Source organism: Otolemur garnettii, unplaced genomic scaffold (assembly GCF_000181295.1).
Source record: "Otolemur garnettii isolate 467f Iridium unplaced genomic scaffold, OtoGar3 scaffold00107, whole genome shotgun sequence".
Classification (NCBI taxonomy): Eukaryota; Metazoa; Chordata; class Mammalia; order Primates; family Galagidae; genus Otolemur; species Otolemur garnettii.
Genome location: NW_003852502.1, coordinates 5,870,954 through 5,894,539, shown reverse-complemented (window position 1 = coordinate 5,894,539; position 23,586 = coordinate 5,870,954). Strand labels below are relative to the sequence as shown.

The 23,586-nt window shown below is 41.3% G+C and overlaps 1 protein-coding gene across 1 annotated transcript in view; it reads right to left on the bottom strand.

The window, feature by feature from the left end:
- FILIP1 (filamin A interacting protein 1) overlaps positions 1–23,586 on the bottom strand; it is a 175,264-nt gene that overhangs the window by 32,892 nt on the left and 118,786 nt on the right. Inside the window, exons 3-4 of the mRNA XM_003796744.2 lie at positions 17,729–17,902; positions 9,949–10,127 (exon numbers count right to left, since the gene is read on the bottom strand). Of these exons, the coding sequence (XP_003796792.1) occupies positions 9,949–10,127; positions 17,729–17,902 (353 nt within the window). The remainder of the gene's footprint in view (positions 1–9,948; positions 10,128–17,728; positions 17,903–23,586) is intronic.

Here is a 23,586-nt window from a genome sequence, read left to right as displayed (position 1 = left end):
AAGGTCACAAGATAGTTGTACGCTGGAATCAGCCACAATACCACATTATTTCTCCTTAGCACATACATGTGATTACTTTGCTGATGATGGTGGTATTAATTGCAAACTCCAAACTTACGTGTGCAAGAAATAAGATTACTTCACTTTTCTGTGTATCTCTTTTCATTTCTATTACTGGCTCCCATTCCATAGGTGACAGACTTTGTTTTCATTAATTCTGGGGAAGCTCACCCCACCCGATTTTCTCTCAGTAAGCTCAAAGACTTTTTTGTCAAGTTAGGATTTCCTGAGTTAATTCTGGGGCTTCAAGACCTCATTTCTGGAGTCAGGACTAAGTGCTGGGCCCACCAGGAAGGGGATAAGAGGTCATCTGGTCATCATCCTTCCATACTGGCACCTTCTGAGATGCACACTGGGGTCTCTGATCTCAGTTGTCACTCTGCTCATGCTGCTGTCCAAGTCACTTACAGTTCTGCCCTCTGGTCCAGCCCTGCCTCAGCTATTCCCACAGCCTGCCAGGGACATGGGGAAAACAAAGAGATTCTTTTAAAGTTGCAGAAACTGAGGCTATATCAGGGTCTCTCCAGCTGAAGATATCAGACGCCATTTTTGCTCTATTTCTCCTGAATTCTTGAAGGGAGAATCACAAATCTTGTCATTCCCTTTGCTATGGACTGAATGCTGCACACACACCCCCACACCCCCCTCCCACCATGCTCATACGCTGAAGCCCTAAGCCCCAGTTGACTGTGTTTGGAGATAGGGATTTGAGGAGGTAATTCAGATTAAAGAAGGTCATAGAGTGGGTCCTAATCTGTTTGATGACTTTATAAGAAGAGGAAGTGCATGTGCACCCAAAGAAAGGCCACATGAGCATAGGGTGAGAAGGCTGCCATCTGCAAGCCGGAGTGAGAGGCCTCCCCAGAACCCAACCATTCTGGCTCTCTCCTCTCAGACTTCCAGCCCCCGGAACTGTGAGAAAATAAATTTCTGTTGTTTAAGCCACACAGTCCATGATACTTTGTTATGACAGACCCAGCTAACTTATATACCCCTGGATTCCACCTGGTTATTCCTTCAGTCCCAAATTCGGCATACTAAGTCTATCCCGGGGTTGTATTACCCACCATCTTTGCTCCCCATGCCCCCTGGGGAACAGAGCCTTTTCTTCTGGACTCTCCCTTCCCCCAGCACAGACTTCTCTTCTCTGAAAGGAGCTTCTGTTATCTCAGAGAAGCGCCTTCTCTAAATGGGAAAGAAGAAGAATGATAAACAAAACTTGGATTCACTTGATCACATGCTCTTTCTAGTGCTAGACCCAGATCCTTGCTTCTGAGATCCAGAAGGCAAGATACTGACTTCTGTCCTTCAGTTGTGACAAATTTCTGCTGAGAGAGTGGTTGCTTTAGGGGGGCTGTTCAAAGGGGACAGGCCACAGAGTAATAGAAAATAGTAGGTAACAAAGATTCAATTCTTGTCACGATCAGTAAATTTTTTATAACTGAGCATAGACAAATGATGATGTCAAAGCTATAACAACTGTATAATTCTATAATTGGACCAGTTAGTCTCTGAGGCTATACTTAAGATAATAGTTCTTAGAAAACCCCCAGAACTGAATTAATACAGAAAACTGTCTTCTTAGCCAACTAGGCCCAGAAAGAACTGAATATTGTTCATTGTTGTTTAGCATACACCTATAGTTTTAGTAATACAACAACAATGCTTGTGAGCCAGTGCTCATCACCCTTCACAAATAATTGTCCATTGTAACCCTATTCCTATAATGTGGATTTATGCAGTCTTAGAATTTCTGTGTGCTGGTGGGTCTTTTCCCCTAAGCTCCCTTTGTCTCTCTTTCTTTCTATTTTATACATCTCAAGAATGTCTCAATGGTCTGATTGGTCACCATTAACCAGGGCACAAGATTTGGCAGGGCTGTTATGACGGGCTGCTGCATAGGCCCCACTCCCCTTGACATCCAGGCTTGCAAAGGTTGCAAACTAGCCACTTGAGAGACAAAACAGCTAGAGCTAGGTTCATTTACTACATACTGCTTTATAAATTTGAGTCAACATTGGAAAACAGAAATATCTTACTAGGATTAGAATTCTTTTCCTGAAAAGTCGGAATTGGCCACACTGGGCCCACAATCTACAGCAGCGTCCATCACCTGGGCTACATTCTGGCTTTTCCTGGTACTCAGAGCATGGTCTCTCCCATGAGACAGTACCTGCCACCCCCGCTCACACCATGTGTGCTATAGACCTGGGCCTGTCCTGTTCCCTACTGCCCACCTCTGGAGGCACTTGAGTTTGAGGCCTCTGTGACCTTTGTGCAGGACAGCTGCCAACTTGCTGGTCTAATGTGTTGTGACCAGCATTTACTGGGTCACAAGGCAGCTAAATGAAAGGAGCTGCCTCTATTTTTCTTCCTAAGAAGAAGCCTCTTCAATGAACAAGGAACTTGGAGTTTCAAGGAATATCTGTTAACATTTTGAAAACGTTTTGAAAGAACTCAGCTTTCTCAATGTCTTGTTCATATCTAGAACATTCTGCCAACCTATCTCCCCTTACTGGGTTCTCATTATTTCTAATATTTTTATTCCAATGCCATCTTGTATGCTCACTTCTCTTAGGGCTTTTCTAGAATAAAGAGTATCAAATACCAGGATTGAGGCATTCTTACATGGCTCGCTGAAATTATACACAGGAAAGTGTGTTTCTTGCCCATTTTCTCTCAAGCCTTCTCTTTCTTTCACCACTTTTACTCTCATTGCCAGTTTTCTTCATTTTCTCAGTCCTTTGTAGAGTATCATTAGGCCAGTGACTTGGACTGGTCCAAGTTCTATTGTTGTGCTATTGGTAGTTTTAAAAGCTAAAATATTTTGAATCTAATCAACTAAAACTCTCAGCTTGGTTCAGCCCTAAGATCCAGAAAACATCTTCACCATTCTTGTGTCTATAGTAAAATGCAATCATGACTGACGCTTAGATTTAAATATAACCTAATAGGCTCTGAGATTTTCAGGTACAGTGTCATCCAGGCAGCTGTACCACTGCAAGTCCTTAAGTCATCAAATATGACTTAACTGGATTTTATTGTACATTTTAAACATTTTTAAGGAAAGAAAAATACATTTTCTAAGTATTTCCTGTGGTGGTAAAAGTAAACTAATTTATATCATAACCCTTCATCAGAAAATTTTGTTAATCAGATAACTCATTTTCCTACACATTTTAATAAAAGTTCTATCAGTAAGACTGTAGCCTAAAAATCTTTAATCAGAGGCTATTCGCTCATTGACCTTGAGAATCAGAGTGCTATGAAGTGTGGGGAAAAGATCACACCTGCCCCAGAGCCAGTATTTTTTGACAGGTGGGAGGTGGTGAAATGAAACTCAGAGGCATTTTTAACCTGGGAGCTGCCTGGATAGATAAGGACACGCTCACAGATCCACAGTAGAGATGTCGATCCTCTCCTAGCTCCCCAACCCTGGGAAGCTCCCTTTGTGAGTTGCTGTGATTGTCTCATCCCTTTACCTAAGATGTGTAACATCACTTCCTTTACACCATCTGCCACACACCCTGTTCCCCCAAAACCCCAGAACTTAAACTGGAGCTGTGTCCTAGTGGTAACACAACATCAACTCAGCCTCCTTTATACTAATTACATTTTTCAGTAGGAAGTGGGGTGTACATATTTCCAAGAAGAATTGGAAGGCGGAGTTTGATACTGCATTATTCCAGAAACTACAAAACATATTCCAGCTTGGTCACTGGGCCTCTGAATTACAATCCCTCTCCTTTCACAAAAACTAGTCCCAGAAATTTTCTTGATCTTGAAGGATACTGACAGTAGTTGGTATATCTCACAACCAAGTTAAGGTCTATGAATTTGAATTTTAAACCACAGTCCAAGTCACTGGCCAACTTTCCAAATCACCTTTCATCCTCAGGGCAGAGGGCTTCACTTTCACAAGTGCACAGGTGTTCACTTTAACCAGAAGGTAATAAGTTGAAAGTAAAAAAGTTGTTTGTACTGAAAATATCCCCATTTAAACCCTGATTCTGCCAAGTAATTATTGGCAAATGACTTCAGGAAAGGAACTTAATATCTCTGCTCCTCTATCTGCTGAACGGAGATAATAATTACACATCTCCTAGCTTTATACAGACTGAAAGAGATGGTGTATGTGTCCAGCTTATCAGGGGGTCAGTAAGCGCTAACTATGCTCAGCACAGGGAAGGCCCAGCTGTGTCCTGCTGACACATTTCACTATTGGTTACTTTCTGCTTGATGAGACTTGAGCATTTATGCAACATCAGCAACCTTTTTCTACAGAGAGCTTTATTTAAGTTCCCTGAGCTACCAGTGAGAAAAGTCAATAGAAACGTAAGGTTGCTGTGCCAGGGAACCAGACATGAATCTTTTTCCATAAAGAAAACCAAGAATATTTCTGAGGTTACCAGTCCCCTAGAGCAAGTTTATAAGATAAGTGTGTTCTGACTGGCCATTCCCTTGCACAGGCAAGTATAGTTGTGCCGACTGTCCAGTGGACCACCAGGCAAATGCCTGACCCCCTTCACGTTGACTTGAAGGAATGATACCAAAATGGGGCCGGAAGGCTTCCCCTTCCTTCAAGCTGTTGTTCCTACAGTCTCTGCCTCACAGGTTAAGAGATTTCTCTTGAGAGGCTGATTTGCACTTAAAAAAAAATGAACTTATACTTGGAAGGCTTGCTGCAATATTATATGATGATGTAATTATTTATGTAGTCCCAGCTGAGCCTATAAAATCCAAAGGCTTTAAAATCTATATCTACCATGATAGGTTTAGACAGCACTCTCCATATCTCTCTCTCTCTCTCACACACACACGCATACCCCTTCCCCTCAAATATTTCTTTAAGTTCCAGACCACTTTTTGATGTAACTGTGTTCTCTCTATTTTGACATTCTTGGAACAGCCCTAGTGAAGCTTAAGATTAAAATCACAAGCCTTGAAGTTCAGACAGGGAATAAAGTATGAACTTCGAAGGTGATCTCATGAGCTCAGAATTATGCCTTTAAAGGTCAAGTTGATTTGAAATATGAACCAAACCAAATACGGTGTTTAGATAAGAGAGGTTTTTTTTTTATCTAATCTTAATTTATGCAATGAAAGAAATGATCATCTTTATTATTAACAATGCTAATTAAGCCGATATATTTTTTTCATGCCATTTTCTTTTGAACTTGGGACTGTGAATATTTTTAAAAATAGATACGTTGTAAATTGAGAATGATAAATTACAATCACAGTCTGTTGACTTAGAATGAAGGAAACCCAGAACATATATTGCCCATTTTAGATACTTAATTTATAGAATTTTTCTATAAATGAATTTAACCACCTCACAAAAAGCAAAAAATAATTTATATAGTTTTTACACTTATAGAGAAGGTTAGTGGCAATAACAGGGGGGTGAGTAGGGAGGGCTTTATTTAGTTCCCCCATAAATATATCGGTCCACTATCGCAACTACACCAAATAGGACGCAAGTCAAGTAAAACACTATGTACGTTATTGAAACTCACTTCAAAACAAGTCCCCAGGCTGCTTCTTCCAACAGACTGCTGGAAGCCTCTACCTTACAAGTCTGGAGGCATTGTTTGTGGTTATACCTTCATGATAACTGTCAGTCTGCCTTTTAAATTTTGTGTCACAGTTTGGACATCAGAGCATGGAGGTAGGGTGCCTACACACAAAAAATAAAACATAATAAAACAAGCCATTTTGCAGAAAGTATTCCTTTATACCAAAGTGCTAGACCGGTAAGCCTGCTCTGCGTGATCTTCTTTGAACCATGAAATTGTTCTGGGACTCAGTGTCTCCATCTGTAAAAAAGAATTGGAACTCTTGAAAGGGCTATCTCATAAATCTTTTGAAATGCTCAGAGCCTCATCCCAGCTTCCTAGTTTCATCGAATACCTGCCTCCGGATGTCTTATCCCCACCCGTTACTGACTGTGTATGTGTATTGAGTGCCTTATTACCGGCAGTCCCCCAGTTACAAACATCTACCCATGCTTGACTCCCACTTACCAACAGGGCTCTAACAGGTAAAAAGGTAAACCTGGGTCATTTGCTTCATTGTACCTGTTGCATACCAATTCAGCTTAAGAACAAACCTACAGACCCTGTCTGGTTAGTTACCTGGGGACTGTATCTTTAAACCATTGTTCTCTGGAGGAAGGTAAATGACCCTTCCAGAGCAGGACAGATGTGGAAGAACGCAGCTCAGGTGCAGGGGCAGCAGGGGAGCCCTCGGTCCGCCGGGGCCTTCCTCCCGCAGCACCCCAGTAAGCAGCCTGCGGGGCGAGAGACACAGGAACCAGAAGGAAGCATTTCTGAAGGAAAGTTCTTGGCTCCGTTTTTGCTCACAAAAAAAGGGACTTTTCGCGAGCCAGGAAGGAAGTGCAAAACAAGAAGCCAACAATGATGTGAAGACTGTATTCACTAGTTTGATGTCAGCATTCCTAATTGTGTATAAAATCAGCAATCAGCACAGTGTACCCCATAAACAAAGGCATCCATGTATACATGATCTATGTCTTTATGACAATTTTAAAAAATGTTGGAAAAAAAAAAAAGCCAACAGAGGCCTTGGCGCATTCTCAGAGAAGACTCTGCCAGCCCTCAGACGGGCGGGCTCCTCGCCGGCTGCGCCCACCTGCCCCACGGGTGCGGTGACCGCGCCATCCCCGGGGAGCGTCCCGGCCCGGGGAGCCGCGGAGATGCAATGGCCACGGCCCGTGGGCCCAGCCCGGAGGGCGCCCCAGACTCGCCGCGGGAAAGCCAGCCTCGGGTCAGCCCCTGCCAGCTCCCATAAGTAGATCTAATTATGACCGCTTAGTTCAAAAAGAGGATTTAACCCAAAGCAGATTTAGCGGGGCAGTTTCCAAAGGGCCGCAGGAATCTGAAGCTTGACCTTTGAAAAATCCTAAAGACTTCACTGCCCCAGGAATTCAGGGAGCCAGTCACAGTGGACGCCTCAGATGGCAGAGAAATGCAGAGACGCCAACCTACGTTATCAGGGCTTTAGTGGGATGTTTAATTTAAAATAAAGTGTCTGTCTCAGCGTGCCTGTGGTGTGGGCACTGGTGGTCAGTCAGGGTACTGAGCTAAGAAAAAACATTGAGGGTTAAAAAAGTGTTTACGTATTAAAGCGTAACCTGTTCCATCAAAAACTGTTTTAAAATATTTTAAAACCATAAAGTGGTTTGCAAATTAAGAAAGAGTCAAAGGTCTCTTAGTGAATTCTTATCTACACTTGATCTTGGCCAAAAGGAATGTGACATCTTATCTAAAACCTGAAAATTTGGTGACATATCCTGGTGGTGTTGATTAAAGAATGTTAAGGTAATTAAAAAAAAATTTATCTTGATTTTTAAAACTTTCTGCACAGCTCTTTACTCAGGAGAGGCTGTTGTAGTTGTTCTTTTTATTTTTTTATTTCAGATTAGTATGAGGGACAATGAGGAGGCGCCATTGTTTGCATTCTAAGGTAAACAATGCTAATTAAGCGGTAGCTGAGCCCCTTCCCCTGGGGTGTGCTGTGCACCTCCGGTGAGAGCTCAGCTCACTAATGCCCCCTCTCCTCCCCTTCTTCCTCCCTCCTCTTCCTCCCCCTACTTGAACATGTGGGTGTGTAGTTGTTTTTCTATTGGTTTCTATCAGCATTGAGTACATTAACTCTGGAAAGAGGGAGGGCATTGGAATAGTTCACCTCCTGACCAACAGGAACCGAGTAAATAGACACACACGTGGCACAGGCTCACTGTGGAGAGACTGTAAGAGCACTCGGAACTGTAGCCCTCCTCATGGTATATTTTTCTTTCCTTCCTTCCTTCCTTCTTTTCTTTCTTTCCTTCTTTCTTTCACTAGTCTCACTATGTCACTATCACCAGTACTGTGATGTCATAGCTCATAGCAACCTCAAACTCCTGGGCTCAAGTGAATCTCTTGCCTCAGCCTCCCAAGTAGCTGGGACTACAGGCACCTGCCACAATGCCCAGCTATTTTCTGTTGCAGTTGTCATTGTTGTTTAGCCAGGCCTGGGCCAGGCTCGAACCTGCCAGCTTTGGTGTATGTGGCTGGCGCCACAACAACTGTGCTACGGGTGCCAAGCCTGTATATTATTATTTCAACAATTCTCATCAAACACAAAATTTAGGAAAACAAAGGAGAAAGAAAAAGAAATAGCCTAGATAAAAGTCTACATCAAGTTGCTACTTCTCCACCAGACCACAGTCCAACACAGGACACTAGATGCATGTTATAGGCAAAGTCATGCACCACATAATGATATTTTCACCAACAAAGGACCATGAGATTATACTGCATTTTTACTGTACTTTTGATATGTTCAACTATGTTTAGATACACAAATAACTGCGTTACAATTACCTACAGTGTTCAATACAGTAACATGCTATATAGGTTTGCCTAGGAGCAATAGACCATCCCATAATGCCTAGGGGTACAGAGGCTATGCCACCTGGGTTTGTGTAAGCATGCGTTATAATGTTTGCACAATGACAAAAACACCTACTGACAAATTCCTCAGAGCATATCCCCGTTGTTAAGCGATGCAGGACTACATATGGCCTTCAAACTGATTCAGAACCTGGTTCGAAATATCTGTAGCTTGAGCTTAGGAAGTTCTTTGAGGAGGAAGGATTTATTCTCACTGGTTACCCCAAAATACCAAATCAGGTCATCCTTTTGTTCAAACCTGAAGATGGTAAACTTCAGCTTATAGGAACTTCAGCATAAAGAAACCGTAAGTTAGAGACGTACTCTAACCGTAAGTTAGAGACCTGACACTTCAGCCATTGTTGTCCCTTCCATTTCTCCTTCCTCCAGGGATGTACCAAGTCCAAAAATAAGTAAACAAGATCAACAATTTTTCAAAATGTTTAACACAAACCTGTTCTGTTTCATGATTTTATTTAGCCTTTTACTGTGATAAAAGGTAGGATGTAAACTAATGTGAGAGAACACGTCTCTGTAAGGAAATAGATAATAAAGTTGGGTAGCTCTTCCCTAGGGGCTGTCAGGTGGCAGGCCCTAAACACAAAAGCAGACATGCTTGGTAACGCAAAGCGTCTGGATTCAAAGTCATTGGTTTCAAAGACTGCAATTCACACACAGAGCCATTCAGGTAAAAGAAAGGGAAGGAGAGAGAAGTTTTAAAGATACTGGGGGAAAGACTAAATACCGCAGAAGAGTTAACTACAAAGCTTTTGAGGTCTCTGCTTCAAATGTCTTAGCAAACTAAATACCTACAATAAACACCAAGGCTTAATACACTCAGTTTTTGTTGGTTGGATTGACTGGAAAACTTTTTCCACTAAGTTTTGAGAGTTATGCAGCCTTTGGAAAGCTAAGCAGGTGGTTCTGTTCATTAGGTAATTTATAGTTAGCCAAATATTAAGATTTTCTATACTGGTATTAAAAAGTCATACAATTCATTTAGAATGGTTAAAACTTAAAAGTTTGCCTTCCTAAAGACTGGATTTCAACCCCAAAAAGAAAGACTAGATTATTTCAAATAGGAGGCAATAGCTAAAGAGGCTTTTTACATGTAGGTGCTTTACTGTAGGTTTCTACTTCAAGTTCGAATAAAGCTCCTTGGGTTTCTTTCCAGCTTTGAGATATCAGGGCTTTCAACATCGGCGTAGGAATGCGGCACTCTACTTACCTGCACTCCCAAACATATTGGTGTAATAATCTCAGGTGCAGTTTATCTGTCTACGGTCACAAACCACTTGGATACCAGAATTAGGCCCTGGACACCTGTCTGTGGTTCCCTTGGACAGGAGAACGATCCCTGAAGGGAGGGACAGACATGGAAGGGCTGGCTGGTGGCGCTGGGTGTGCTGGGAGCGCGTGTGGGCGTTACCTCTCCCGCTCCTGCTCCAGCAGGTTGGTGAAGTCGTCGCTCTTGTTCATGTAGTCCGTGTGCTTGTGCTTCTCGTTCTCCAGCTCGTACACGGTGCGCCTGTGACACTTCTCCGCCAGCAGCAGCTGCTCTAGCATGCGCCGGTAGGTTTCCTTCTGTTTTTCCTCAAGTCTGTCCAGCTGAAGGAGCAAAAGGGTGGGAAAGAGCTTGATATTTCATTTCATTTGCATATGACTCTAAATAATTTGTTTACATTGTTCTGGTAATTTATTGCCTGAAGGAGAGAAGGTGAGACTGGAATTCACTGCCATCCCCCCCCCCCCGCTTCCCATCATTTTCTCATATGCCAATTGGCTTTATAAACTAGCCAAAATAATGTCAGGGTCACTTGCAGCCTTCCAGAATTTTTTTTTTTTAATTTCTAGTATGGTTCCTAAATTTTCAGGAGAACAAACTCTTTCATAGTTGTAATGGGATAGCAAAGGCCCTTATTCAGAAAGAAAGAGAATAATATCCCTCCTGACCTCAGAAAAATGAAGATCTCAGCACGTACATATACCAAACTTCTTCCCTGGGAAGTACTTATCTTTTTTTTTTTAGAGCTTACATGTGTATATTTCTAGGAAATGTATATGGAGCTCTAAAGTCTTCTTTTTTTTCATGAAATGCTAAATATAGGAAGGATTAAAAAACTTATACAGAGTATATATCTTTAAATGAGGTCTTAGCAAGTATTATGTGATTTCTTGTGTCTTTTTCCCTAGCCAGGCTATGAAGATTTTCAAGGGATCATATTTTGATAATCGTTTTAGTCCCTAGTACCTAGCACAGGGCCTGGAACAAAGTATATGTTCAGTAAATGCCTGTTAAATGAACCAAATCTTACATTACTGATATTTTCCCAGCCTGCTCGCTACCCTAACTCTCCCCTCTAGACTCTAGTCACGGCTTCCCAACTTTGGCACTGCTGAAGCAGGTAATTCTTTGTTGGGGGCGTGCTGTGCACTGAGGATGTTTACAGCATCCCCAGTCTAGATGCTGCCAGTAGTACCATCTTCAGTTATGACAATCAAACTACCCCAAATTGCCAAATGTCCCCTCAAAGGAAAACTCCATCACCACCACAGTTGAGAACCACTGATCTAGGTGAAACATACATATTTAAAATACACTCTCAGTTTCACAACCAACTCCCCAAGACCCAGGAGTTAGTTCCACATGGTCTCAGCATCAGAGCAGTTCCTCCCCTACGGTCTGTTTGCTCTTCAATCATAAGGAGGATTGAGGCTCTCTGTATAATTGCATTATGTGTTCATTGTGAACAGATCATTTCTGAGGCCAAAGACAAAAGAGGAATTGTTCCCATTATCCTTGGTATCTTCTTCCCAGATCTCCCTTTGTTTAGAGGCAGATGACCAGACAGGGACTGGTGGAGAAGCCCAAGTTAACTGGTGGCTGAGACTATCCGAGATCATTAGGAATTGACAAATTATACTTTTTGTCCTCTGATAAATTTTTGTAGCCTTAAAGAGACAAACTATCCAAGAAGTTTTCCCATTGGGATAACTCCCTACTACAAAATATTCTCCCCAAGAACTCCCAATTTTTACAAGTTTGTTTTTCACCATATTTTATAGAACTTATCAAGCATTGCTGAAACATAATCATCATCAAAAATGTAGAAAAAGCAACATTTCCCCTTTTTGATCCTTCCTACTGTATCATAAAATAGGACTCTCCATTCTTTGGAAGGTATCTAAAGATCAACTTCTGCCTATTTCTTCACACTTTCCCCCATTCCTCCCTAACAAAGGAGAGGTGACTTATTTGGAGGGCACATTTGGATTGGGAGCTGGAAATGCACAGCTCAGCTTTTTAATCTCTGAATTTTTACTCTGCCTGTCATAGGATGACACATTGTGCTCTGAAGGCTCAAACTCTCCCCCGGGATTTCGCCATACATTCAAAGACGTCTAGAGGGAAAGTGGTGGCATTATTAATTGGATGGTTGGCTGAGAAATCCAAAGAGTCATTGCATGTATATGTGGAGAAAAAAACAACACATGGAAACATCAAGTGTTGTGGGGCAGCTGGGGCAGTGGGTAGACCTTAGCCTTCATGCTTTCTGTCCATACGGGCATTTGAAACTGGTTGTTCACAGTAGCTAAGGCCCTGGTCTACACCACTGTAATAGGTTGTGGGGTTCTCTGTGGATAATGTTCACATCATTTACACTAGCACAACTCAACCCCCAAAGTAATTACATTATCAAGAAGGCAGTCTTTTCATCTCTTAATGCTTAAGTGACTAAGATATTGGTGTGCGTGGTATGCTTCTTAGGCAGCATGGTAGATCCAGGCTTCAAACTGAGGAGGCAGTAAATTCTTCTGCTATAAAGCATTCATATGTGAGGACCTAGCTTTCGATTTTAAATCTTGGATATCAAGAACTAACATAAGTAGCAAAAGGTCATCTCTGCCAGCTGCTATTTCTTATTATTATGTCTGGAACTATATCAAACTCCTGGGAGAGACCTGAAGTAACCTGTCTTCTGGCTCCGTGTGGCTTGTCCAGAGATTCTGAAGACCACCTCCCATAACTTCAAATTCTCTAGCTTCATTAATCATATGTGTACCTGGCTTCTGGATTTTAGGATCCATGCTGTGGCTAAGAACACAGGAATGGCTTTTCTTTTCTTTTTCTTTGGAGACAGTCTCACTGTCACCCTGGGTAGAGTGATGTGATATCACAACTCATAGCAACCTCAAACTCTTGGGCCCAAGCGATTCTCTTGTCTCAGCCTTCTGAGTAGCTGGGACTACAGGTGCCCACCACAGTGCCTGGCTATTTTTTTGTTGCAGTTGTCATCGTTGTTTAGCAGGCCCAAGCCAGGTTCTAATCCACCAGCACCAGTATATGTAGCTGGCACCCTACCCACTGTGCTATGAGCATCAAGCCATGGAATGGCCTTTCTTAATGAATAGTGAAAATGGATTGGGCACCTATTACTTTGGAAATATAGATTCTACTTGAACAGAAGTGGAAGGAAAATTGAATGAGATCATCATAACATCAAAGGCAAAAAATTTACTAAGGAAGGGTATACTTCAAAGTCTTAAGCTAATGAATCAGGCTGGTGGAGAAGTTCAAGCACTTGAGAAGAAATTTCAGTAGATTTTAGATAAAAGGATCATGGTTCAGGAGGTGGTTTTAGTGCTGTTGTCCGTAAGGGGCTAATTGAAGAAGAGAGAAATCTACTTATGAGGAAATATGAGGTCTTAAAGACCAAATTGGATTTACCAGGAAGGGAAATGGATCTAAGTGCTCTCAAAAACAGGGCTATTAAGAAGGGAGGTATTTTGGTCTTTGTTGAATCAAGACAATAGAGACAGGAGAGCCCAGAGAACACAGCAGTGTCACTTTACTCACAAACAAGGTGCCAGGATCTAGGAAATAGTCAACAAGAATGCTATAATTCTGCAGATGGTCATTCATGAGATCAGTTGGGGGCCTGTCCCGTGAAGGGAGCAGCTATTCAAAGTAGTTATATAGAATATGAACAGACTTGGGTGGCTCACGCCTGTAATCCTAGCACTCTGGGAGACCAAGGCAGGTGAATCACTTGAGCTCAGGAGTTTGAGACCAGCCTAAGCAAGAGTGAGACCCTATCTCTGCTAAAAATAGAAAAATCAATCAGGTGTTGTGGTGGCACCTCCCAGTTACTCCAGACGCTGAGGCAGGAGGATCATTTAAATCCAGGAGTTTGAAGGTGCCATGAGCTAGGCTGATGCCAGGGCACTCTAGCCTGGGGCAATAGAATGAGTCAGTCTCTCTCTCTCTCCCTCTCTCTCTCTCTCTCTCATGTATATATATGCATGCTTAAGAATTATAACCTGGAAAAATTAGGGTAAGATTTTTGAAGCATAATTTGTTGAGTTTCAGGGACTTGGCTTTTATAGATGGAGTTGCCAACATTACTTGGGCTGCAAGTAAACACACTCTAAAAGCTCTGAGGCATAGTGTCTGAAGGAAAGATGAGACAAACAAGAGGGGGTTTGGGCAGGGCAACATTAGATAAGTCCAGACATGGATGTGGTGTGAGGGGAAAGTTCCCTTGAGTTATCCAACCCCAACCCAAGGACATGAAAGCAGGTAAGATTTACAGTCAACAAAGAATACTCTTGGCAGGCTCCGAACTCCTTGATTTTATGTCTCTCCCTGATGGAGACCACACAATATAGAACATGGGAGATAATCTTATAAAAACAAGTGTCAGGGTCTGCAAGTATAGAGGAAATGGAAGCAAACAGGTCAAAAACTGCAAGATCACAGAATAATAATAGATAAAGAAGAGGACCACTTGCAGAAACTGGTTAAAACGCTAAAACAACAACAACGACTCAGTTGAGGCTTCCTACTGCAGAAAAAGTTGTGGCAGAAGAAAATATTTTTGTTGTCTTGAGTTGAACAAGTTACTCAAGGATCGGCAAATTCACACATGAGGATGGCTGAGTTTTACCAAAGAATAACACCGGATGAGGTGTGGTCCCTCCTAGGCCCCAAGTCACACAGGCTTCAAAAAAGTCGCCCTCCGAAGAGATGGGTTTCCTAGGCCTGGGAAAGGGGGCTGATAAAAGAAAAGGATCAAAGAAGTTTTTAATACGCAGGTGGGAAAGCTGAGCACTAAAGTAAAATCTACACACTGGAGAGGTCTCCAGGGCAAATCTCCAGGCTTTGCAAAAAGACAGGCGTTCCCAATGCCACTCACTAAAGGCACAACAGTGCATGCACCACCCAGCCGGGTTTATCATTTCCCTTAATTTTTGGTGGTGACAGGCTTTGTGTGATGTGGCCGACCGCCCCAGACCTACCAGAATTCTGCTGATGCTGAAGATTTTCTCTCGCTACCCTCCTTCCTGCAAACATGCTCTAAGTCTCTGCTTTAGTCTTTGCTAACGGTTAATATGAGCCTGCATTATACCGAGTCCTAAGGTCAAAGAACTTAATTTTGCTTGAGATAAATTGATCTTGGAGTTGGAGACTTTCTTGTATCCTTTAAATTTATGAATGAGAAGTTACTACTATGATAATTTGCATGTGTCCCAAGGATGACACTTTGAATTTTTTGAAAAAACTAGAATCTAGGAACTTGGGGTTTCAAGATATATTATTAATGTAACTTTGAAAATGATAATGAGTCCAAGGAAAAACAAAAAAAAACTTCTACCCAGACAATCAATTGAGATCCCTCTGGCTAAGATTGAGCAGAATAAGGAATAAGGAAGGAAGAAAATAGAAACATTAAATTTTTTTTGAATTTTGCTTTAAAATTATAAGTTGTAATAGTCTGGACTTTAATTTACAAGTAAGCGCAGGGGGATTTAATATTGCTGTTTAATTTCTCCCCAGATATTTGGCAAGGGAAAGAGGTCCACTATTCTACCAAGCTGGGTTCACTGATTACCTTCTGACAGGTTCTCCTGGATAACCTAACTGAGCCTTATTTGGGATAGAAATTAGAATAAGTAGTGATTTTTTTTTTATTTACTTAGAGTACAATACAGCCTTTAGGAATAAGAGCTAGAATACGTTCTCATCGCCCCAGGTTTCTGAAGGAACAGTGAATGTTGGGGTTCCTGCCTCATGAATTTGAGAGCAGTACTACAACTTCCAGGTACCAAGACTTAACTGTTAATCCCAAAGAGATTAATAATCTATATGTGGTGAAATAAAACCTTTTCTCTTATATTCTGTTTTTCTCACAAAACAGGACTTCACTTGGGCGGTCCTCTTTGAGAAGAGTAGGTTCTGTCTTTATCTCTCATCACCCCTTACTCATTTTTCCCCAAGGTGGGGAGTGACTCTTCATACTGTTGAGTCAAGAGAAGAAACAAACTGAGAAGTGGGACCAGCTCAGCCAGTTCCAGAAGGACAATTCACAGGACGGGTGTTTTCTGCTCTGCTTCTTTGTCTGCAAGGTAGGAGTATTCGCTCCTGCCTACTTTCTGAAGGCCACTCAGAAACTCCTCTGCCTGTGTTCTGCCCATAGAACTCGGTGGACCAGAGGCCATGATCCTGGGTAAGTGTGTCTGCTCTGCAGGCCTGCCTCTCCCTTGGGGTCATCCCAAGCCCTAGAAAAGAATTAGGAATCCCAAAGGAGACCATTTATCCCAGCTAAGTTCTCTAAACCAGATGATTATTATTATAAAACAAATGTGCGTTTTTGATCTCCACATGTCCTTCATGCCTCAAATCTTCCTGCATTTGGAACGAATGAAGGGTATGAACCCTTATCATCCTCGAATCTCAGCAAATACTAATTATTTGTTAAGTACCTTCTATGTTCCAGACACTATGTTAATAGCTTTACAAGCATTGCCTCTTTAAATGCCCACAACACTAGGAGGTATACATCTTGGTTAAAGAAATGGAAGTTTCAAGAACTTCTCTGATCTGCCTACAGCAAGACACAGCAGGTGGTGGTGGATCTCACCAATCTCACCATGAAAATAGACCCAGCCTGTTGACTGCCTGCTGTCATATAATCATCTCTTAGCATTTTAAGAGATGAGAATACAGTTCCAGTTTATCCTTGTTACAAAAATTAGAAAATTATAGGACTGTCAATCTGCTGTGTGTGCTCTCTAAAGGAGATCCTATCTTGGAGAGCTGTCAAACTGAGTTTCTCCAGAGGCCTGATGCAAGTTAAAGCTAAATGTGTAATGGTTTCTGTTCTGATTTCCATTCCTGCTACTAATTTCACATCCCATAAGTGCTTTTACATGAATTCCAGAGAGTCAATATGGCTAGATCTATAAACTGGTGGTCTGATTTGGCATCAAACTTCTACCACAATGTCATAGCATTTTTAAAAATGTGGTATCGGCTCAGCGCCTATAGCACAGTGGTTACAGAGTCAGCCACATACACCGAGGGTAGCAGGTTCAAACCTGGCCCGGGCCAGCTAAACAATAATGACAACTGCAACAAAAAATAGCTGAGTGTTGTGGCGGGCACCTATAGTCCCAGCTACTTGGGACTCTTGCTTAAGCCCAAGAGTTTGAGGTTGCTGTGACCTGTGCTGCCATGGCACTTTATCCAGGGCAATAGCTTGAGACTCTGTCTCAAAAAAAAATAAATAAATAAAAATGTGGTATTATAAGTAATAATAATATTCAATAGTTTCTATTATAATCTTATATAAAAGTTATTAAATATAGCCCTCTTAGAACTACTTTCATCTTAAGGAATTTTCCCAAGCATTTCATTGAGATTTCTCCCCAATTATGTATTTTAGCTACTCATGTAAGACAATTTTAATTATGATAGAGGCTATAAAATACCAAAAACCGGTGACCCTATAACTATAAACATTAATTATAAAATCAATTTAATTTTAGGTTACTAATTTGATAATAATCCCAGTAACTCAATGTTAAAACTGATAAGCATTTCAAATTTTTATATACATCATTTCTTAAGAGAATGAGATAAGGAACTGTAATAATCACATGCAAAAAATATATTTCTGGCTCTAAGTAAGTATATTTAAGGAAAAGCTTCTAAAACTATTATTGAAATATATCCATTATAACCCTTGAATTACTTAATTATGCTTGAAATAGAATAACCTTGAATTATTGAATTATGCTTTTATTCTATATTAGTAAATCATAAAAATTTTGCCTTTGAAAGAAATGTAAAAGCAGGTAGATGGAAGAATGTGGCGACGTCTCTCTGAGGCTCCCTTCTGGGAAACTTGGGAGCGCTGCGTTTTTACCTCTGAAATTGGCTTCTCATAGACATCTTCTCCTATCGACTTCTCCTGGGCAAGGATGGCATCTCGGTGCAGGATCCGAAGCACTTTCTCCGGCTCCGCAGACCCGTAATGAGCCTCCAGCACCTCAGGCTTGGTTCTCTCTGTCTTCAGCATGTGGATCACATCTTCTCTGGCCTGTGGTAGGAAGCGCGGCAAGGTCAGACAGTGGACAATGTGAGTCCCAAAACCAACACGGGGCGTGTTGCATCCATCCCCACCTCTTTGAGGCTAGTGGCAAATTCACTGGGTATTCTGCTCATGTTTTTTTTTTTTTTTTTAAACCAAAAGCAAATTGGCAAGCAGATACTCTGTTTCAGGTTGCTAGGAAGCAGCCAGGCAGAAAAGAGGGTTTGTGCTAATATTAACTATATAAAAATTGCTTTATCTAAGTAGCAATGACATGGGGGTGGGAAGGCAGGTAGAGCTGGCCCTGGGATAATCAACCCACTTCAGGGCACATGAGGCCAATGACAATCTAAAATTTTCTAGTTTCCTATTTACGCTCACTATGTAGTATGCAAATCTGGTTTAAAATAAAACCCTGCTGCGTCCAGTCTAGCTGCAACCTCATAGGTAATTAACAAACAGTCCTTATTGGTGATTTTCTGTTTCTCATCAAGTGATTCATTTTGCACAGAAACATATGGTTGGGAACCCACATAGTGCAAGGCTGTCCTTTTCAATCTAACGTATTCACAGTAAAGGTGAAACTGTGCCCCTTAAACATCCAGACTGTCAGGCAGATGAGTCAGGCTGGTGGGTCAGGGTTGTTCCTTTGATTTCTTAACACAACATTCACATACTGCTGAAGCTCTCGAGAAAACCACAATTATAGGTTATATATCATATTGTCTTTGGTCCCCGTCACATATTGTAAAATACATCTGGATGATATTTTGTGCCGATTAGTAGCAATGATATTTCTAGTCGTGATGGAGCTGACATTTGCTGAATGTACTCCCATCTGGGCACACACTTGGAGCTGTTTTTCCAATAGTGGTGATGGATAAGAAGAATCCTGACTTTATTCCAACTGTACTAAAGAACAAACTGGTTGGGAACAGAGTTTCAGTCCGTGATAATGGAATAGAGTTTTCTCCTGTGTTAATGCTAACTATAGGTTTGAAATTATAAATCAGGTTCTTGGTGTTCTGAAGAAAAAAGCTAACTAGTCAACCACAGATATTCACAATACGGCCATTGTAAGTTGGTCTTTCTGAAGTTTCTCACTTTTATTGCTTTTAGTCACCAAATTCAGCCAGTTACAGATGGCTGAAGACTAAAGGCTAATCGATTACTGAGACATCAATGAACTTGAATTTGCAGATTTGCAATGTCTCTGCCACATTTACATGGGCTTATTTTAAGGAAAAAAAAAGGAAAACATTTACTTTAAAGAACCTGCAAGTGTGGACTATTAGAAAAAGTCAGAAAATAGTTTAATGGAGAGGCAATGTGTCTCTGCAAAAGGTAGAAGAGCATTAAGGGCAAAGGCAGTGTCAGGCTGGCCTGTTCATGACACTAATTAGAAAAAAGTGCCTACTTCATCTAAGAGACGCAGCCCTGAGTCGGAGGCAGCTTACCTAGTAAATAAAGAGTGGGCTATATTTTATCCCCTGTTCTGCCCCTCTCCCAGGCACCGTCATGCAAGGCATAACTCCATGACTGCACTGAAGGAGCCTTAAGTTACGTAGACTGGTATTGGTCTTTAGGCAGGAAGTGCTTCCATGTTCATCCGACACAGACGAACATACTGTACATAGCGTCCTCTACAATAATGGTTCTCAAACCTGACTGCATTGGGATCATCTGAAGATCTTTAAAAAATCCCAATGCCCCGGCCATTTCAGCCCAATTGCATCCGAAATGTTTTTAGAGATGACCCCATGCACCCGCACATTTTAAAGCTCCCACGTGATGCCAGGGTTGAGAGTGCTTGGCCACACTAATAGTTAAGAGACACAGCGACCAAACTGAATGCAGATCCTTGGCATTATCCAACCTAAGCTTTCCCACTTCAGTGCAAGTGCATTTCCTTTTTCTCTTCTTAGAAAGGTGTGATCACCTTCCTCCTCTAAATCAACTTCACACCTGAGGTCAATCTTTTGCTTTAACCAAAGCTGAAGGAAATAAATTTTATATTGAAAGAAGAAACATAGGACTGTGGATTTAGTGACGTATGTAATGACAAGGAAGGAAGATTTAGAACCACATTTAAAAGTGAAAAAAACGGCGATGATAGAAGGTTGGCAAGCTGGAAGCCTTGATAAAAAATGACTGTCTCTTTTCCATCTTTAAGTCAGATGAAGTAAAAGCTGTTTTCTAGAGCTCACATTTTTATCCTGTGAAATGTAAAGACTTATGGTACAGTCCTAGACTGCATGGGATGGTTCAAAAAAAATTATACTGTCCTTTGAAAAAGTTTTAAATGTAAAAAATAAAAAAGAGAATATACATACTATCTTTTGTATTATAAATTGAGGTGTTAATTCAAAATGAAATGTAAATATTTCAAATGGTCTTCTTACCTGCTACTTAAAACAAATTCTAGGAAAGAATATCATAAAAGCAGAATCTCAAATTCTTCAGAAAGAAAATCATTATAAAAGCTTAGAATTCTAGGTGGTGCCTGTGGTTCACTGAGTAGGTCACTGGCCCCATATACCAAGGGTGGTGGGTTCAAACCCTGCCCCAGTCAACTGCAACAAAAAATAGCCGGGTATTGTGGCAGGCACCTGTAGTCCCAGCTACTCAGGAGGCTGAGGCAAGAGAATCACCTAAGCCCAGGAGTTGGAGGTTGCTGTGAGCTGTGATGCCAGTGTACTCTACTGAGGGCAATAAAGTGAAACTGTCTCTAAAAAAAGAAAAAGAAAACAAAAGCTTAGAAATCCTGGCACTCTGGGAGGCCATGGCTGGTGTATTGCCTGAGCTCAGAAGTTCAAGACCAGCCTAAGCAACAGTGAGACCCTGTCTCTAAAAATAGCTGGGCATTCTGGCAGGCTCCTGTAGTCCCAGCTACATGGGAGGCAGAGGCAAGAGGATTGCTTAAGCCCAAGAGTTTGAGGTTGCTGTGAGCTGTGACACCACTGCACTCTACTGAGGGCAACATGATAAGGCTCTGTCTCAAAAAAAGCTTAGAAAATAGTTTTAGTCATATAGTTCTTGGGTAATTTAAAAAATTCTTAAAGAAAATGGCTTAGAAGATAGACACTAAAATATTGGGTAGTGAGATTAAGGGATGTTTTAATTTCTTCTTTTTGTTTATACAGGTATATACAGTAGAACCTTCACAGTTGATGACCTCCCTACACTAACCACCTCCTTACTTGGACTAAATTTCAGAGACCAGACATGCACCACATGTACATATCAGTAGAGTAGGCCTAGATCCTTACGCTGACCACCTCTGTGTGTTGACCAGTTTACTACAGTCCCTTGGATGGTCAACTTACAGAGGTTCTACTGTATTTTCTAAATTTTCTATGGTGAGTATGTAATTAATTTTATAAAGAGAAACTTTATAGTTGTAAAGTTATATTTTCGAAAAGAGGGAAGAAATACTTCATCATTCCTATTTCTCAGAAAGGAAACAAAGACAAATACAGTAGGACCTCTGTAAGCTGACCACCCAAGGGACTGTAACCAACTGGTCGGCGCACAGAGGTAGGGGGTCAACATAAGGACCTAGGCCTACTGTGTTGATAAGGTAAATATGGTGCATGTCCAGTCTATGAAAATTAGGTCAATTTAAGGGGGTGGTCAATGTAGGGAGATGGTCAGCTCCAGAGGTTCCACTGTATTTCAAACACAGCAGTAAAGATGGAGACGCACAGCTGATGCTCTGGGTAAGAGCACTGAAAACAGAATGGTGTAAGGATTGTAGGTTTTCCCACCTAATATTTATTCTGACTAATTATGGGTAAAAATGATCAGAAAGTGGCTCTCAAATGTAAGCTGTATAAAATAATCCTGAGAGCATACAGGGTACTGCTAGTGCGCACAAGTCTATGTGGCCTGAATGTAAAGAAATCTAAATAAATCTCAAAGCTACCAGACACATAAGAATCTAAAATAAAACATGGAAATAAAATCCGTTTCATGGGGCAGTAGAAGGAGTCCAGCTTGGAAGACTCAGACTTAGTTTCCAATCCCAGCTATGCTGAGTGACTTGTACAAACTACTAACACTGCTTTGACTCAATTTGATCATCTATGAAATAAGATCATAATAACTTCCTTATACAACTATCCACTTGAAATCAGACATAAATACATAAAATGCCTAATTTAGAACGTGGTGCATAGTAGGTGCTGAGTCAATAGTTAACGATTTACCATAGTTTCTGTTAGGTCTCTATCATTAGCTGACTTTTTGCTGCATGCGGAGAAAAGGAATTTTATAATACATATTTTTCCCAACCAAATATAACATATAATACTGATACAGTTTAACTGTCTAGACATTTCACAACCTGCTCTTAAGAATATTTTTTTCTTTTTTCTTTTCTTTTTTTTTTTTTTTGAGACATATTCTCACTTTGGTTGCCCTTGGTAGAGTGCCATGCCTCAAACTCTTGGGCTTGAGGTGATCCTTTTGCCTCAGCCTCCTGAGTAACTGGGACTACAGGTGTCCAGAACAACACCTGGCTATTTTTAGAGACAGGGTCTTGCTCTTGCTCAGGCTGGTCTAGAACTCATGAGTTCAAATAATATGCCAACTTCAACCTCCCAGAGTGCTAAGATTATAGGCATGAGCCACTGTGCCTGGCCTAAGAATATTTTTTCGAAAAAGGAATTTTTAAACCAGAGCAGCCTCATTCCAAAGTTATTTAATCTCCCTATTTCAGTTTCCTTGTATGTAAAATGGGGAAACCAACCCCTCTACTTTATAGCAGCTTTGGTATGCTCTAATAAAAAATACAAACAAAATGCTTTTAAAACTGTAAGTAGGGCCTGGCACAGTGGTTCATGCCTGTAATAGGAGGCTAAGGTGGGAAAATTGCTTGAGGCTTAGGAGTTCAAGACTAGCTGGGCAATATAGAGTGACTCCCATGTGCGCACGCGCACACACACAAACGCATACAGAGAATTAGGCAAGTGTGGCGGCATGTGTCTGTAACCTGTAGTCCTAGCCATTTGAGAGGCTGAGCGGGGAAGACGGCTTGAGGCCAGGAGTTGAAGGCTGCAGTGAGCTACGATTGCTCCACTTCACTCCAGCCTGGGCAACAGAGCAAGGCCCCGTCTCTGTAAAGATAATAAAATAAAAAATAAAATAAAACTATAAACAGGCAGCTATTTCAGTTTAATAGTTTAAGCTATTCAGTTTAAAAATCTGCAAATAGGGGTAGCACCTGTGGCTCAAAGGAGTAGGGTGCTGGCCCCATATGCTGGAGGTAGCAGGTTCAAACCCAGCCCCAGGCAAAAAAAAAAAAAAAAAAAAAATATATATATATATATATATATGCAAATAGTATTGATATTTATCTTCTTGACCAAATTTTCCTAATATTCTTTTATTTAATTTTTTTCAGATTAATATGAAATTAGAAACATCTAGTTTACAAGCTTGCATTTGTTAGGTAAGGTCCCTGTTGCAGATGTGCCCCTCACCCAGGAGGTGTGCCGTATACCCTTATGTTGTGCCCGTTAGCTGAGAGCACACCAATCCGGGCCATCTTCCCTTCTTTCCTCACTCTCCTCTCCCTTTTCCCTCTCCCCCCAACTTGAATTAACTTGACTTTTTCTCTTGTGTGGGCATGAATTTGTTAACCTACTGACTTCATATTAGAATGGAGTACATTGGATACTTGCTTTTCCACT